This window comes from Triticum aestivum, chromosome 7A (genome assembly GCF_018294505.1).
Source record: "Triticum aestivum cultivar Chinese Spring chromosome 7A, IWGSC CS RefSeq v2.1, whole genome shotgun sequence".
NCBI lineage: Eukaryota > Viridiplantae > Streptophyta > Magnoliopsida > Poales > Poaceae > Triticum > Triticum aestivum.
In genome coordinates this window covers 716,277,912-716,292,782 of record NC_057812.1, presented here as the reverse complement: position 1 = coordinate 716,292,782, position 14,871 = coordinate 716,277,912, and the positions used below count along the sequence as shown (strand labels likewise).

The window sequence follows — 14,871 nt, the reverse complement described above, 5'->3', positions numbered from 1 at the left end:
AATTCTTCCTTAAGGAAACCATTAAGGAATGCCATTTTGACGTCCATTTGCCATATCTCATAATCGTAGAATGCGGCAACTGCTAACATGATTCAGACGGACTTTAGCTTCGCTACCGGTGAGAAAGTCTCATCGTAGTCAACCCCATGAACTTGTCGATAACCCTTAGCGACAAGACGAGCTTTATAGATGGTCACATTACCATCCGCGCCTGTCTTCTTCTTAAAGATCCATTTATTTTCTATGGCTCGCCGCTCAACGGGAAAGTCAGTCAAAGTCCTTACTTCGTTTTCATACATGGATCCTATCTCCGATTTCATGGCTTCTAGCCATTTGTCAGAATCTGGGCCCGCCACCGCTTCTTCATAGTTCGAAGGTTCACCGTTGTCTAACAACATGATTTCCAAGACAGGGTTGCCGTACCACTCTGGTGCGGAACGTGTCCTTGTGGACCTTCAAAGTTCAGTAGCAACTTGATCTGAAGTTTCATGATCATCATCATTAACTTCCTCTCTAGTTGGTGCAGGCACCTCAGGAACATTTTCTTGAGTTGCGCCATTTTCCGGTTCAAGAGGTAACACTTCATCAAGTTCTACTTTCCTCCCACTTACTTCTTTCGAGAGAAACTCCTTCTCTAGAAAGGATCCATTCTTGGCAACAAAGATCTTGCCTTCGGATCTGAGGTAGAAGGTATACCCAACAGTTTCTTTAGGGTATCCTATGAAGACGCATTTTTCCGACTTGGGTTCGAGCTTTTCAGGCTGAAGTTTCTTGACATAAGCATCGCATCCCCAAACTTTTAGAAATGACAGCTTAGGTTTCTTCCCAAACCATAGTTCAAACGGTGTCGTCTCAACGGATTTCGACGGAGCCCTATTTAAAGTGAATGCGGCAGTCTCTAAAGCATAGCCCTAAAAAGATAGCGGTAAATCGGTAAGAGACATCATAGATCGCACCATATCTAATAGAGTGCGATTACGACGTTCGGACACACCATTACGCTGAGGTGTTCCAGGCGGCGTGAGTTGTGAAACTATTCCACATTTTCTTAAGTGTGTGCCAAATTCGTGACTCAAGTATTCTCCTCCACGATCTGATCGTAAAAACTTGATTTTTCTGTCACATTGATTCTCAACCTCACTCTGAAATTCCTTGAACTTTTCAAAGGTTTCAGACTTGTGTTTCATCAAATAGATATACCCATATCTACTCAAGTCATCAGTGAGGGTGAGCACATAACGATAGCCACCGCGAGCCTCAACACTCATTGGACCGCACACATCAGTATGTATGATTTCCAATAAGTTGGTTGCTCGCTCCATTGTCCCTGAGAACGGAGTCTTGGTCATTTTACCCATGAGGCATGGTTCGCACGTGTCAAATGATTCATAATCAAGAGACTCTAAAAGTCCATCTGCATGGAGCTTCTTCATGCGTTTGACACCTATGTGACCAAGGCGGCAGTGCCACAAGTATGTGAGACTATCATTAGCAACCTTACATCTTTTGGTACTCACACTATGAATATGTGTAGCATTACGCTCGAGATTCATTAAGAATAAACCATTCACCATCGGAGCATGACCATAAAACATATCTCTCATATAAATAGAACAACCATTATTCTCGGATTTAAATGAGTAGCCATCTCAAATTAAACGAGATCCTGATACAATGTTCATGCTCAAAGCTGGCACTAAATAACAATTATTAAGGTTTAAAACTAATCCCGAAGGTAAATGTAGAGGTAGCGTGCCGACGGCGATCACATCGACCTTGGAACCATTCCCGACGCGCATCGTCACCTCGCCATTCTTCGCTTATTCCGAAGCTCCTGCTTTGAGTTACAAATGTGAGCAACTGCACCGGTATCAAATACCCAAGAGCTACTACGAGTACTGGTAAGGTACACATCAATTACATGTATATCACATATACCTTTCATTTTGCCGGCCTTCTTGTCCGCTAAGTATTTGGGGCAGTTCCGCTTCCAGTGACCACTTCCCTTGCAATAAAAGCACTCAGTCTCGGGCTTGGGTCCATTCTTTGGCTTCTTCCCGGCAGCTTGCTTGCCAGGCGCGGCAACTCCCTTGCCGTCCTTCTTGAAGTTCTTTTTACCCTTGCCCTTCTTGAACTTAGTGGTTTTATTCACCATCAACACTTGATGTTCCTTCTTGACTTCTACCTCCGCTGATTTCAGCATTGAAAATAACTCAGGAATGGTCTTTTCCATCCCCTACATGTTGAAGTTCATCACGAAGCTCTTGTAGCTTGGTGGAAGCGACTAGAGGATTCTGTCAATTACCGCATCATCCGGGATATTAACTCCCAGCTGAGTCAAGCGGTTATGTAACCCAGACATAGTGAGTATGTGCTCACTGGCAGAACTATTTTCCTCCATCTTACAGCTGAAGAATTTGTCGGAGACTTCATATCTCTCGACCCGGGCATGAGCTTGAAAAACCATTTTCAGCTCTTCGAACATCTCATATGCTCCATGTCTCTCAAAACGCTTTTGGAGACCCGGCTCTAGGCTGTAAAGCATGCCACACTGAACGAGGGAGTAGTCATCAGCACGTGTCTGCCAAGCGTTCATAACGTCTTGGTTCTGTGGAACGGGTGGGTCACCTAGCGGTGCTTGTAGGACATATTCTTTCTTGGCAGCTATGAGGATGATCCTCAGGTTCAGGACCCAGTCCGTATAGTTGCTACCATCGTCTTTCAGCTTGGTTTTCTCTAGGAACGCGTTGAAGTTGAGGACTACGTTGGGCATTTGATCTACAAGACATATTGTAAATATTTTATACTAAGTTCATGATAATTAAGTTCATCTAATCAAATTATTCAATGAACTCCCACTTAGATAGACATCCCTCTTCTAGTCATCTAAGTATAATATGATCCGAGTCAACTAGGCCGTGTCCGATCATCACGTGAGATGGACTAGTCAACATCGGTGAACATCTTCATGTTGATCGTATCTTCTATACGACTCATGCTCGACCTTTCGGTCTTCTGTGTTCTGAGGCCATGTCTGTACACATGCTAGGCTCATCAAGTCAACCTAAGTGTTTGCATGTGTAAATCTGTCTTACACCCGTTGTATGTGAACGTTAGAATCTATCACACCCGATCATCACGTGGTGCTTCGAAACAACGAACTGTCGCAACAGTGCACAGTTAGGGGGAACACTTTCTTGAAATTATTATGAGGGATCATCTTATTTACTATCGTCGTTCTAAGTAAACAAGATGCAAAACATGATAAACATCACATGCAATCAAATAATAATAGTGACATGATATGGCCAATATCACATAGCTCCTTTGATCTCCATCTTGGGGCTCCATGATCATCTTGTCATCGGCTTGACACCATGATCTCCATCATCATGATCTCCATCATCGTGTCTCCATGAAGTTGCTCGCCAACTATTACTTATACTACTATGGCTAACGTGTTTAGCAATAAAGTAAAGTAATTTACATGGCGTTACTCAATGACACGCAGGTCATACAAAAATAAAGACAACTCCTATGGCTCCTGCCGGTTGTCATACTCATCGACATGCAAGTCGTGATTCCTATTACAATAGCATGAACATCTCATACATCACATATATATCATTCATCATTCATCACAACTTTGGCCATATCATATCACAAAGCACTTGCTGCAAAAACAAGTTAGACGTCCTCTAATTGTTGTTGCAAGTTTTACGTGGCTGAATTAGGGTTCTAGCAAGAACGTTTTCTTACCTACGTTAAAGCCACAACGTGATTTGTCAACTTCTGTTTACCCTTCATAAGGACCCTTTTCATCGAATCCGCTCCAACTAAAGTGGGAGAGACAGACACCCGCCAGCCACCTTATGCAACTTGTGCATGTTAGTCGGTGGAACCTGTCTCACGTAAGCGTACGTGTAAGGTTGGTCCGGGCCGCTTCATCCCACAATACCGTTGAAGCAAGATAAGACTAGTAGCGGCGAGAAAGTTGACAACATCTACGCCCACAAAAAATTGTGTTCTACTCGCGCAAGAAGAACTACGCATAGACCTAGCTCATGATGCCACTGTTGGGGAACGTTGCAGAAAACAAAAATTTTCCTACGGTTTCACCAAGATCCATCTATGAGTTCATCTAGCAACGAGTGATCAGATGCATCTACATACCTTTGTAGATCGCGAGCGGAAGCGTTCAAAGAACGGGGATGAGGTAGTCGTACACGACGTGATCCAAATCACCGGAGATCCTAGCGCCGAACAGACGGCACCTCCGCGTTCAACACACGTACGGTCAGCGTTACGTCTCCTTCTTCTTGATCCAGCAAGGGGGAAGGAGAGGTTGAGGAAGATGGCTCCAGCAGTAGCACGACGGCGTGGTGGTGATGGAGCTGCAGTACTCCGGCAGGGCTTCGCTAAGCTCTATGGAGGAGGAGGAGGTGTTGGAGAGGGAGAGGGAGGCACCAAAGGCAAAGGTAAGAAGTCCTCCATATCCCCCACTATATATAGGAGGGCCTAGGGGGGGGAACCCTAGGCGTATGGGCCTCTTGGGGCTGGTGCCCTTGGCCCATGTAGGCCAAGGCGCACCCCCTACAGCCCATGTGCCCCCCAGGGCAGGTGGTCCCACCCGGTGGACCCCCGGGACCCTTCCGGTGGTCCCGGTACAATACCGATAACCCCGAAACTTGTCCCAATGGCCGAAATAGCACTTCCTATATATAATTCTTTACCTCCGGACCATTCTGGAACTCCTCGTGACGTCCGGGATCTCATCCGGGACTCCGAACAACATTCGGGTTACTGCATATACATATCCCTACAACCCTAGCATCACCGAACCTTAAGTGTGTAGACCCTACGGGTTCGGGAGACATGTAGACATGACCGAGATTGCTCTCCGGTCAATAACCAACAGCAGGATCTGGATACCCATGTTGGCTCCCACATGCTCCTCGATGATCTCATCGGATGAACCACGATGTCGAGGATTCAAGTAACCCCGTATACAATTCCCTTTGTCAATCGGTATGTTACTTGCCCGAGATTCGATCGTCGGTATCCCAATACCTCGTTCAATCTCGTTACCGGCAAGTCACTTTACTCGTACCGTAATGCATGATCCCGTGACCAGACACTTGGTCACATTGAGCTCATAATGATGATGCATTACCGATTGGGCCCAGTGATACCTCTCCGTCATACGGAGTGACAAATCCCAGTCTTGATCCGTGTCAACCCCACAGATACTTTCGAAGATACCCGTAGTATACCTTTATAGTCACCCAGTTACATTGTGACGTTTGGTACACCCAAAGCACTCCTACGGCATCCGGGAGTTACACGATCTCATGGTCTAAGGAAAGGATACTTGACATTGGAAAGACTCTAGCAAACGAACTATATGATCTTATGCTATGCTTAGGATTGGGTCTTGTCCATCACATCATTCTCCTAATGATGTGATCTCGTTATCAGTGACATCCAATGTCCATAGTCAGGAAACCATGACTATCTGTTGATCAACGAGCTAGTCAACTAGAGGCTTACTAGGGACATGTTGGTGTCTATTATTCACACATGTATTACGATTTCCGGATAACACAATTATAGCATGAATAAAGACTATTATCATGAACAAGGAAATATAATAATAATGCTTTTATTATTGCCTCTAGGGCATATTTCCAATAGTATAGGGGTTCAATATTAGTCTTTTTGATAAGTAAGAGTGTCGAACCCAATGAGGAGCAGAAGGAAATGACAAGCACTTATCACCAAGGTATTTTCTGCAAGCACTGAAATTGTCGATAACAGATAGTTTGATAGCAAGATAATTTGTAACAAGTGACAAGTAGCAATAGTAACTTAAAGTACAACAAGGTAGCCCAATCCTTTTTGTAGCAAAGCACAGGTCGGGCGATCTCTTATAATAAGCAAAGCATTCTTGAGGACACACGGGAATTTCATCTATTCACTTTCATCATGTTTCTTTGATTCATGTTCGCTACTTTGATAATTTTATATGTGGGTGGACCGGTGCTTGGGTGCTGTTGTTACTTGAACAAGCCTCCCACTTATGACTAACCCCTCTCGCAAGCATCCGCAACTCTGAGAGAAGAATTAAGATAAAATCTAACCATAGCTTTAAACATACGGATCCAAATCACCCCCTTACGGAATAGCGCATAAACTAGGGTTTAAGCTTCTATCACTCTAGCAACCCATCATCTAATAATTACTCCACAATGCATTCCCTTAGGCCCAAAAGATGGTGAAGTATCATGTAGTCGACGTTCACATAACACCACTAAGGAAATCAACAACATACATATCATCAAAATATCGAACGAATACCAAATTCACATGATTACTTATGACAAGACTTGTCCCATGACAAGACTTCTCCCATTTCATCGAACACCTCATGTGCATAGGAGGTGAGAGCAGAGCAGCACACACCTCCCACACGCTGACTGGCCAAAAAACAAAGGACTGAGCGGGCAGCGGCGAGCATATATATATATGCATCTCTTTAGTATCGGTTGGTGGCTGAACCGGGACAGAAGACTAACCTTTAGTCCCGGTTCCAGCCACAAACTGGGACTAAAGGGGTTGCGCCAGGAGCGAGGCCCTTTAGTCCCGGTTCGTGTCTGGAACCGGGACTGAAGGGGTCAGACGAACCGAGACTAGTGTCTTCCGAGGCCCGGCCGGGGCCCTGGCCGCTCGAATCGGGACTGATGCATCCATTAGTCCCAGTTTGTAGCTCGACCGGGTCTAAAGCTCCGATCTGGCCAGGACCAAAGCCCAATTTTCTACTAGTGCCCCCAGGAGGGAGAATGGCATCAAAGTCTCCGTCATCATCCGATCCAGGGGACCCTAGATCTAGGGTTTCCCTCGGAACAGCTGCTACCTGGAGAAAAAGGGGCACGCCACATAGCTCCTCAGCCAAGCGGTGCCCACCGCCACATAGCTCTCATGTCGACGCCTTCAAGAAGGACACGACGCCATGAGCGCCATCGCTGCTAGGGTTTCGACCGAGAGACCATGAGGTAGGAAAAGGTAGGGCGGACCCGAATGACGTCTCTCGGAAGAAAACCGGCACCCCTAGGCGTCGTCACCGTCACGGCCGATAGGAGCCAACCAGGGAATTATCCCAATCCGGATCCCCACCCCCCGATCCATCCCATCCCGGTGCCTGGCTAGTAGCACGGCCATGTTCGGTAAGACGGAGTGCACGCAACATGGGTTGGAGGAAAAATCAGCGCGGTGCCATTAGCCGCCAAGGTAGCAAGCCGCGTCACCAACCAATCGGTGAATCGCCGGTCACCCGATCTGATCCCCGGCAGCACACCTGCCCCGCCGCACTGCCGGGCTAGGGTGCTATCCCAGGGGCTGCCACCCTTGATCTAGGGCCCTCCACCCTAGATCAGGAAGGGTAGTGCCAGCCCTGCCTCCATGACCACCGCTGGGACACCGGCCATCCATCGCATCACCGTTGTCCATATCAGAGCACCTTAGTCCAGATCGGCGCCGCCGCGATCCATATTGGGACCACACCCTCGAGCCAGGGCGCCCCGCACCACCCTATGCTCGCGAGAGGGAGCAATAACTCCGTCGCCAGCGCCGCACGCATTTGTATTTCCTAGCGCCGACCTTCGGCGGCGAGGAAGGGGGAGAGAAAGGAGGGGGTACCGGCGGCTGGGGTTGGGGCCCCTCGGTTGCGCGGGGGGGGGGGACTGATGGGAGGGAGAGGAGTGAGCAGATAATGGAGTTTAATCTGAGTGGCTGTAAGGTATTGTTCCTATACCATGGTCCATTTTTTCTATATCTATCTCCAAAAAACATTATGCATGATGAATGCGGTATTTTTGGTAGGTGGTGCTCTCTTTACTATTCTCTTTTAGGATCTGCAACATTAATCTTCTTTTACTTGAATCAGGAGGGCATTTTAATTGTATGAATGTCATTGACAAAACTGAGGGAAAATGTATGCTTTTGGAAGACTAATCATACGAAACAATGTTGATAGTCGTGCTCTTTATTTCAATTTTATATTACTGAAAGAGTTCATTTACAGTACCCCGAGTTTAATATGAGCCATCCATTTGTTCAGATCCAACGGGTGTGCTTAAATGGTACTCCATTGTAAGCATCAAGGAGTACTGCAGCCAAATACGAGGGAGTACCTTAATTCTGAGGGTATATTCGTCATGTACAAGAGCTAGACTCAGATCCAAAGTTTGATGACTAGTATGATGCTACTTCGGCAGTCAGCTACAGCGAGTTCTTTGATCATGCTCCAACTTATGCACCTTCGATCATGCACCAGCGAGTTCTTCGATCATGCACCACCGTATGGTCCTTCTTCCCTTGGCGAAGAGAAACACAAAATCATGCAGGCATGAACGATCCAACAAGGATTTCTGAATCACGTTAGTTTACCGTCAATCAATACTGTTGATTGAATATGGACATGGGGGAATTTATGATCAGCAAATTACAGGGGCGGCCCATTTGATTTCAGTAATGCCGGCAGATTCGTTTACAACAACAGTTTTGCTAAAGCACATCTAGATGTGCCATAAGTATTGCACATCTAAGTCCTATATCATCGATCTTACGTCGAGATTCGTGTGGATATTTTTTTTTTCTTTTTTCTTTTCCTCTTTGTGCTTGATTCACTCACTTAGATGTGCAATAACTAGGGCACATCTAGATGTGCCCTAGACACAAACCTTACAACAAAGAAGATCGTTTTGATTTCAACAGCGCCGGCAAATTCATCTATAACAAAGGCGATGGGATCTCAGAAACTGAGATGGCGGCGGCTGATTCGGGCGCTGAGGCGGCGCCGTAGACACAAATTGAGTGGATTAGGGTAATCAAACCACCGCGTGAACTGTAAAATGTCTCTAATGCCCTCCAATATTAACGGCCGGATTTAGTTGGTACTCCACATAGGCCTTGGGAAGTACCAGGGTACCGTAAAAAGACTCTACTGAAAACATTGTATACAAACTAATCACTGATGCTCCGTAGTATGCAAGATGTTATTTGGTAAACAGAAGTAATGCCTTTTCTTCTTCTCTTGCAGCTTGCATCTGTTTTACTTTACTTGCTTTGTTAATTGATATTTTCATATGTTGCAAAACGCACTGCTGTTGATGGCTTCGTTCCACTATAGTGGTTGCTCTGTTTTGGCTTTCTTCAGTAAGTAAAGATTAAAATTTTAAGTCTTACCTCTCTTTTATCCCACTTCATTTATTAATTGATTTTCTGATGTGTTGCAGAGAAGAATGTCTAACTGGAATACAAATTGGAAGTTTCAGTGTAGTCGTTGTGTCATAATTTTGTATTTGCTCTGTCCTGGTTTTCTTTCTTCTGGACAAGCCCGTCATGTGTGGTATGTATGTCGTTCGAATGTGATTACTACCATCTCTTTGATGCTATGTCCAGTTTGCAAGATATATTGCTTCTCGAGCACACACATAGCATGAATTCATAGATTGTATCTCGCTGCATGAATTCAGAGATTGTGGTATAGAGACATGCTCCTTCGATGTGGGCAGTTTTTAGCGTAGTTCTGCAGAATTCTGTTTCGGACAAACTTTGCTACTACTGGAACCCTTCAAACTTTCCAATGTTAATCTGTTAAAGAGAGGATATAAATGTATGCATTTTACTTCTCCGGTGAAGTATTTCCTCCTCCTGAGTTCTTAGATTCCTTCCGTTATTTTTATTTCCTCTTCAGTTCGTCATTGTTGTTGGCATTTCTATAATTCCTGGTATAGCTGATTTTGATGTAACTTTGTGTGTTGGTGTTATGGTAGTTTTATTTTGCAGTCTGGATGCTGTCTTAGAAGACTATTAGAATAGAATTTATTTTGGCATTGCTCAGTACAACTATATATTATGTTCTCTATAATAGTGCTGCACGTTAAGATTGGTCGGTACAAATATTTTTGTTTTCTTTTTTCATGTTTGCTTGGATCTAGACAAAGATGTTCATGCATTGATCCAGATATGATATATAAGTGAGTTCTTGGCGTACAATCTGCCTTCCCTATTTCTTTTTGCAGAAATCATTGTCCACAATTAACCTACAAAGTTAGTTTTCCCATAAGTAATGTTCCTTCCAATATTTCCATGTGTGATAACAAGTTCTTATAACAACTTTCCCTTGAGAAATAGTAGTTTATGTGGCTTCAGTTTGAGTGTCCAACGATTAACAGAATTATTGTAGTTGCATAGAAAATAATACTATATTACGTTTGGTTCGAAATTAAAATCTGGCAGCCCCCCTCCCCACCAAAGTGTTTACTGTATCTCTTATTATCATTATTTTTCAAATGGACATCGAATTTGTTTTTAGTTACCAGTAAAAACTAAAAAGTTGTCTGAATTCTAAGTATCATCTGCTTGAACCGTGACACTAAACAATAGCCTCATTACCTGTCTGCTTGTTCCACATGTGTTCTTGGATCACTATTCTTGTGCCGGCAGATTGCCTGCCTGCTTCCTTGCACCTCTTCCTCTAGGTCCCTAATTCTTTTCCTTCCAGTGTGTTGTTTCCAGGGGTCTTTGCAGAGGTGGTGTGGTTGTTCGGGTTCTGCGAGGACATCAACATGATGTTCAGCTAACCCGTGACCAAGAACCCCATGTACATCTACTACGACTGCATCATTCTCAGGAAGATGGACAGCAGAGTTCAGTCGCGGATGTTTACAACACTTCTACGACCTCCCCTCTAGGAATTGCAATGTTTTATCTTTAGTGCTACCAAACATCTTACATGGGTGCCGAACAGTATTAGTTTGTTGCTACTCAACATGCACAGGTCAAGCTAAATGTGTAATTTTTTTTCTTCAAGGCCCTTTGTTTTTTGATGGAAATGGCACAGCCAAAATTTCAAAGTCCCATGCTTATGATTTACTCCCTCCGTAAACTAATATAAGAGTGTTTAGATCACTATTTTAGTTATCTAAACACTCTTATATTAGTTTACAGAGGGAATATTTGACAAGGGACTAATGAAGTATAAGTAAATTCTTGTGTTCTCTCATCAGTTACTATATTTTCCTGTTCTCTCATGAGCATTTCTCCTGAAATCTTGGAAGCTGTTCACAGTAATGGTTAACTTTGTAAATTATGTGATGTTACAGATGTGCACAATTGCCATTTCCAAATGATATTATTTTTCTTTCAGAAAATATCATCCAAACGATATTTTCTATTCTTCACACTGCCACAATGAACCGTCGCACTAGCACTATGGTCAACCTCTTCCCTTCATTCCCCACTACATGTCTTTAACAAAATTAGCATTAGAGATTTTTCGCTAGTACGATGCGATGATAGCAGAAATTCTAGGCGTTCTCTCTTCGCTTGCTAATTTAACCTTTCCAGTTCCAGAGTATAGTATTCCATCACACCTAACATAAGCAAACAAGAATCCGATTTTCCTACTACAGAACAGAGAACAGAGTATGTTGGTGCTCTCGAATTAAATACAGAAAAGGAAACACTTCCAACGTGCATCGCTCTCGGTTTCTAAATACAGAAAAGGAATTAAATACACCTCCCACCTGGGTAGGTTCTCTCTGCCATATCGTCAGTTTAAGAAAAATAACACATAGGGATATCTTTTCCGACATTAGCAGGGTGCTTGCGCCGTCGCACAGCATACATAAGTAAATAATTAATTTGAAACAGTGAAGTAAATAGTTGCTCCATACACGATATATCATACAAGGAAGATTACATAGTATGAGTTTCAACCGGTACAAATTAACTAGTAGCACACACAGATTCCGCTTAAACTAATGCTGATCTTGCCCATGGGGACATCAGCTTTGAAGACCTATTACAACAAGGGATACAAATGAACTGGTACTACAAATTAACTACTACTACGTACTAGCACAGACGGAATCTTCTTAAACTACTACAAATGCTGATCTTGCCACGGGGACATCAGCTTTGAAGACCTAGCCTAACAAACCAACCGCTTTGAAACTCATCATCGACATCATTAGTTCCCGCGCAGAGAAACCCAGAAAAGGAACAAATGGTACGGCAGTGAAACGACTCCAATCAACACGAAAGCAAAGATATCAAGCGGACCGAGAGCACAGCGCGACTCTATCTGCTTGGAGTAATAGAAACCTGCTGTTGCAAACCCGCAAGAAATCTGGGAGCAAAGAACTGAAAAGAAGAACAAACCACGGATCACAACCAACGGCCATCCCTCAATCCGCTCCATGCCTTGTTTCTGCACTAACCTTTCCATCTCCCTTTTTGCGAGCTTCTCGTCGGTGAAGAGCCTGTCGTGCTCCTCCTGCGCGGCATTCAGAGCCGCCGCACGAAGGTGCGGCTGCTCAGCCGCCGGATCGCGCGCCTGGCGGTTGAGGTGGGAGAGGGGCCCGTTGAAGTTCGCGAGCTTGCGTCTGGCCAGCTCGTAGGCGTCTTTGGCGGCCTTGTACTTGGCCTCCTCCTCCTTGGCGACCCATTGGTGGGCTCGTGCGCACTCTCGACGAGGATCCGAACCACGTTGATGGAGATCAAGGAGAGAACGATGAAACACGCTAGCCATCGCTCACACATGCTGATGTACCCACGCATCTTGGTTGGGTTGCAGGCAGGGTCGCTTGGGGGGGCTAGGAGCAAGACATGAGGCCGTGGAGGAGGAGTTGGAGGTGAAGGTGGTAATGGCGATGGCGAAGACACAGATGCCAAACAAGGTGTTCACTATGCCAGTGTGGATTTCAACACTCTTTCGCGCAAGCGGGATAAACATGAGGGGCTTCTTGTCGTCGCCGGGTGTCGACATTGCGGGCTACTACGGGCTAAGGCTAGTTGCTGCTGGTGGAGTGCTGCTACAAGCTCATACATGAGCACTTCTTATATAGGGGAGGGGAGGGGAGTGAGCGAGGGGAGGGGGGTGATGGGCTTCCAGTAGTGCAAGACTAGCTACCCCGCGTGGTGGTAGTGGTACTGCTACTCGACAGCTACAGTACAGTTGCAGCCCCGTGGTACTAGTCCCCTAGCTAGCTACTGGACCGCTAGGAGGTGTAGCCCTGTGGTACTACCACTAGGTCTGCTAGCTACTACCCGACAGCCTAAGCCAGCTACAGCTGCAAAGCCTGCCTCGCCACTACACATTTTCAGAAGGATGGCGGAGAGTGAGTACAACCGGCGACCACCGGCGACCACCGGCGAGACGGAGAAAGAATCAAACAACGAGTATACTACTCCACTACTCCAAGCAAACGCAGCCTGAAACCTTTCCCACATGGCAGGGATACGGTGGACCTACGTTGTACTACTTGTACGCCGTGGAGGCAGCTGCCCCCACTCGTTTTTTTTTGTCCAATACTTTTCAGAAGGAGGGCGCTTTGTACTCTTATCTTAAAGTAAATTGTGAAGAAGTAGTAGCGCACCAAAAATATTAATAATACTCCGTGGAGTAGTTGGTGCAGCGTGCAGCCTGCCGTTTGTACCGTGGCTAGCGGCTCGCTCCAGATTTCATTTCATTGTGCTCACATGCACGCACGAGACCGCCCAAGCCCTGACCTCGCCGGTCGAGCAGTGCCACATGGCCAAACCTTGATTTTGTAATTCAAATCGACATTTACCGATTTGGACGATTAGGTCAGTTCATCTGTTCAAGCAAAACTTTTTGTAACATATAAATTTTAGCATGCAACTTTTTCCTTGCGGGTAAATTTAGCTAGTCCAGATCGATTGACTCCGCTATTACGTAGATTATTATTATCTACTAGAAGCTTGGGCGCGTTTTGATGTACCATTGGTGTTGTTGGTTTTTCATAATTTCTTTGCTCCCTCTATTCAAAACGTAAGGTGTATCAGTTTTTTGGAAAGTCAAAACTCTTTGATTTTGACCAGACTGGTATCATTAGATTCATCATAAGATGAATTTTCATATTTTATCTCGTATTGTGAATGTTGATATTTTTGGCTCTAAACTTAGTCAAAGTTAGATATTGGTCTTCCAAAAAAATATACCTTATATTTTCAAGGGACAGTGTTTGGTTTGGCGAGTGAGGGAGATGATGGAGTGCGTTTTTACATTTATTTATAATGCGATGTTTTGGTGGACCTCTAGCGGTGTTATTCTGTATTATCTGCTGATCCACTCATATTTATGTGGAAAAAACTCTGCGTCGGTGTCTGCATGTACTATATTAGGGCTACAATGTCACATTTTGACGCTTCTTTTTCCTAGGTGGTCAGAGGATCCGCGGGATTGATATGTGTTTATTGGCCGGTTGCTCCCAATTGATTTCAAAATCATTGACCAGGTCAAAATCATGAACCAAATTCAAAATTGAATACCTCAATCGGATGAAAAAGGGACAAAGTTAAGAAGCATAGTGAATTAAGAATTGAACGTGAGAGCTTCTACAGATATTGTTGACCTAGTCAATATTGGATGACCCAACTTTAATTTGAAGACCTCAATTAATTGTAAGACCTTAAAAATTAAGGAGCATATTGTATTTACTAGAAGAGTTGGGGGCGCATTGCTGCGCCGTTGGTGGTCTTGAGTTTCTTAGAAAAGATTACTCACACCATTTCAAAATATAAGGTGTATTACTTTCTTGAAAATTCAAACCTTTTAAGTTTGATCAAATTTGTAGAGAAATATGTCAAAACCCATAATACCAAATCGCTATGATTAGATTCATCATGGAATGAATTTTGATAATTTTTTGTTTAATATTGTCAATATCGATATGTTTTGCTCTGAACTTGGTCAAAGTTAAAGCAATTTGACTTTCCAAAATTAAAGCTAATACCCCTTATATTTAGAAACTGGTGGATTATTTTGTTTGGTGGGGGCGGGGG

At 44.4% G+C, this 14,871-nt stretch overlaps 1 protein-coding gene across 1 annotated transcript; it reads right to left on the bottom strand.

Annotated features, from left to right (window-relative positions):
• Positions 1-11,919: 11,919 nt before the first annotated feature.
• Positions 11,920-12,640, bottom strand: LOC123146989 (uncharacterized). Its single transcript, XM_044566244.1, has 2 exons — positions 12,285-12,640; positions 11,920-12,207 (listed from the first exon to the last, which is right to left on the bottom strand). Exons 1-2 carry the CDS (start codon positions 12,593-12,595, stop codon positions 12,117-12,119), a joined length of 402 nt encoding a protein of 133 aa, XP_044422179.1. The 5' UTR covers positions 12,596-12,640; the 3' UTR covers positions 11,920-12,116.
• Positions 12,641-14,871: the final 2,231 nt, after the last annotated feature.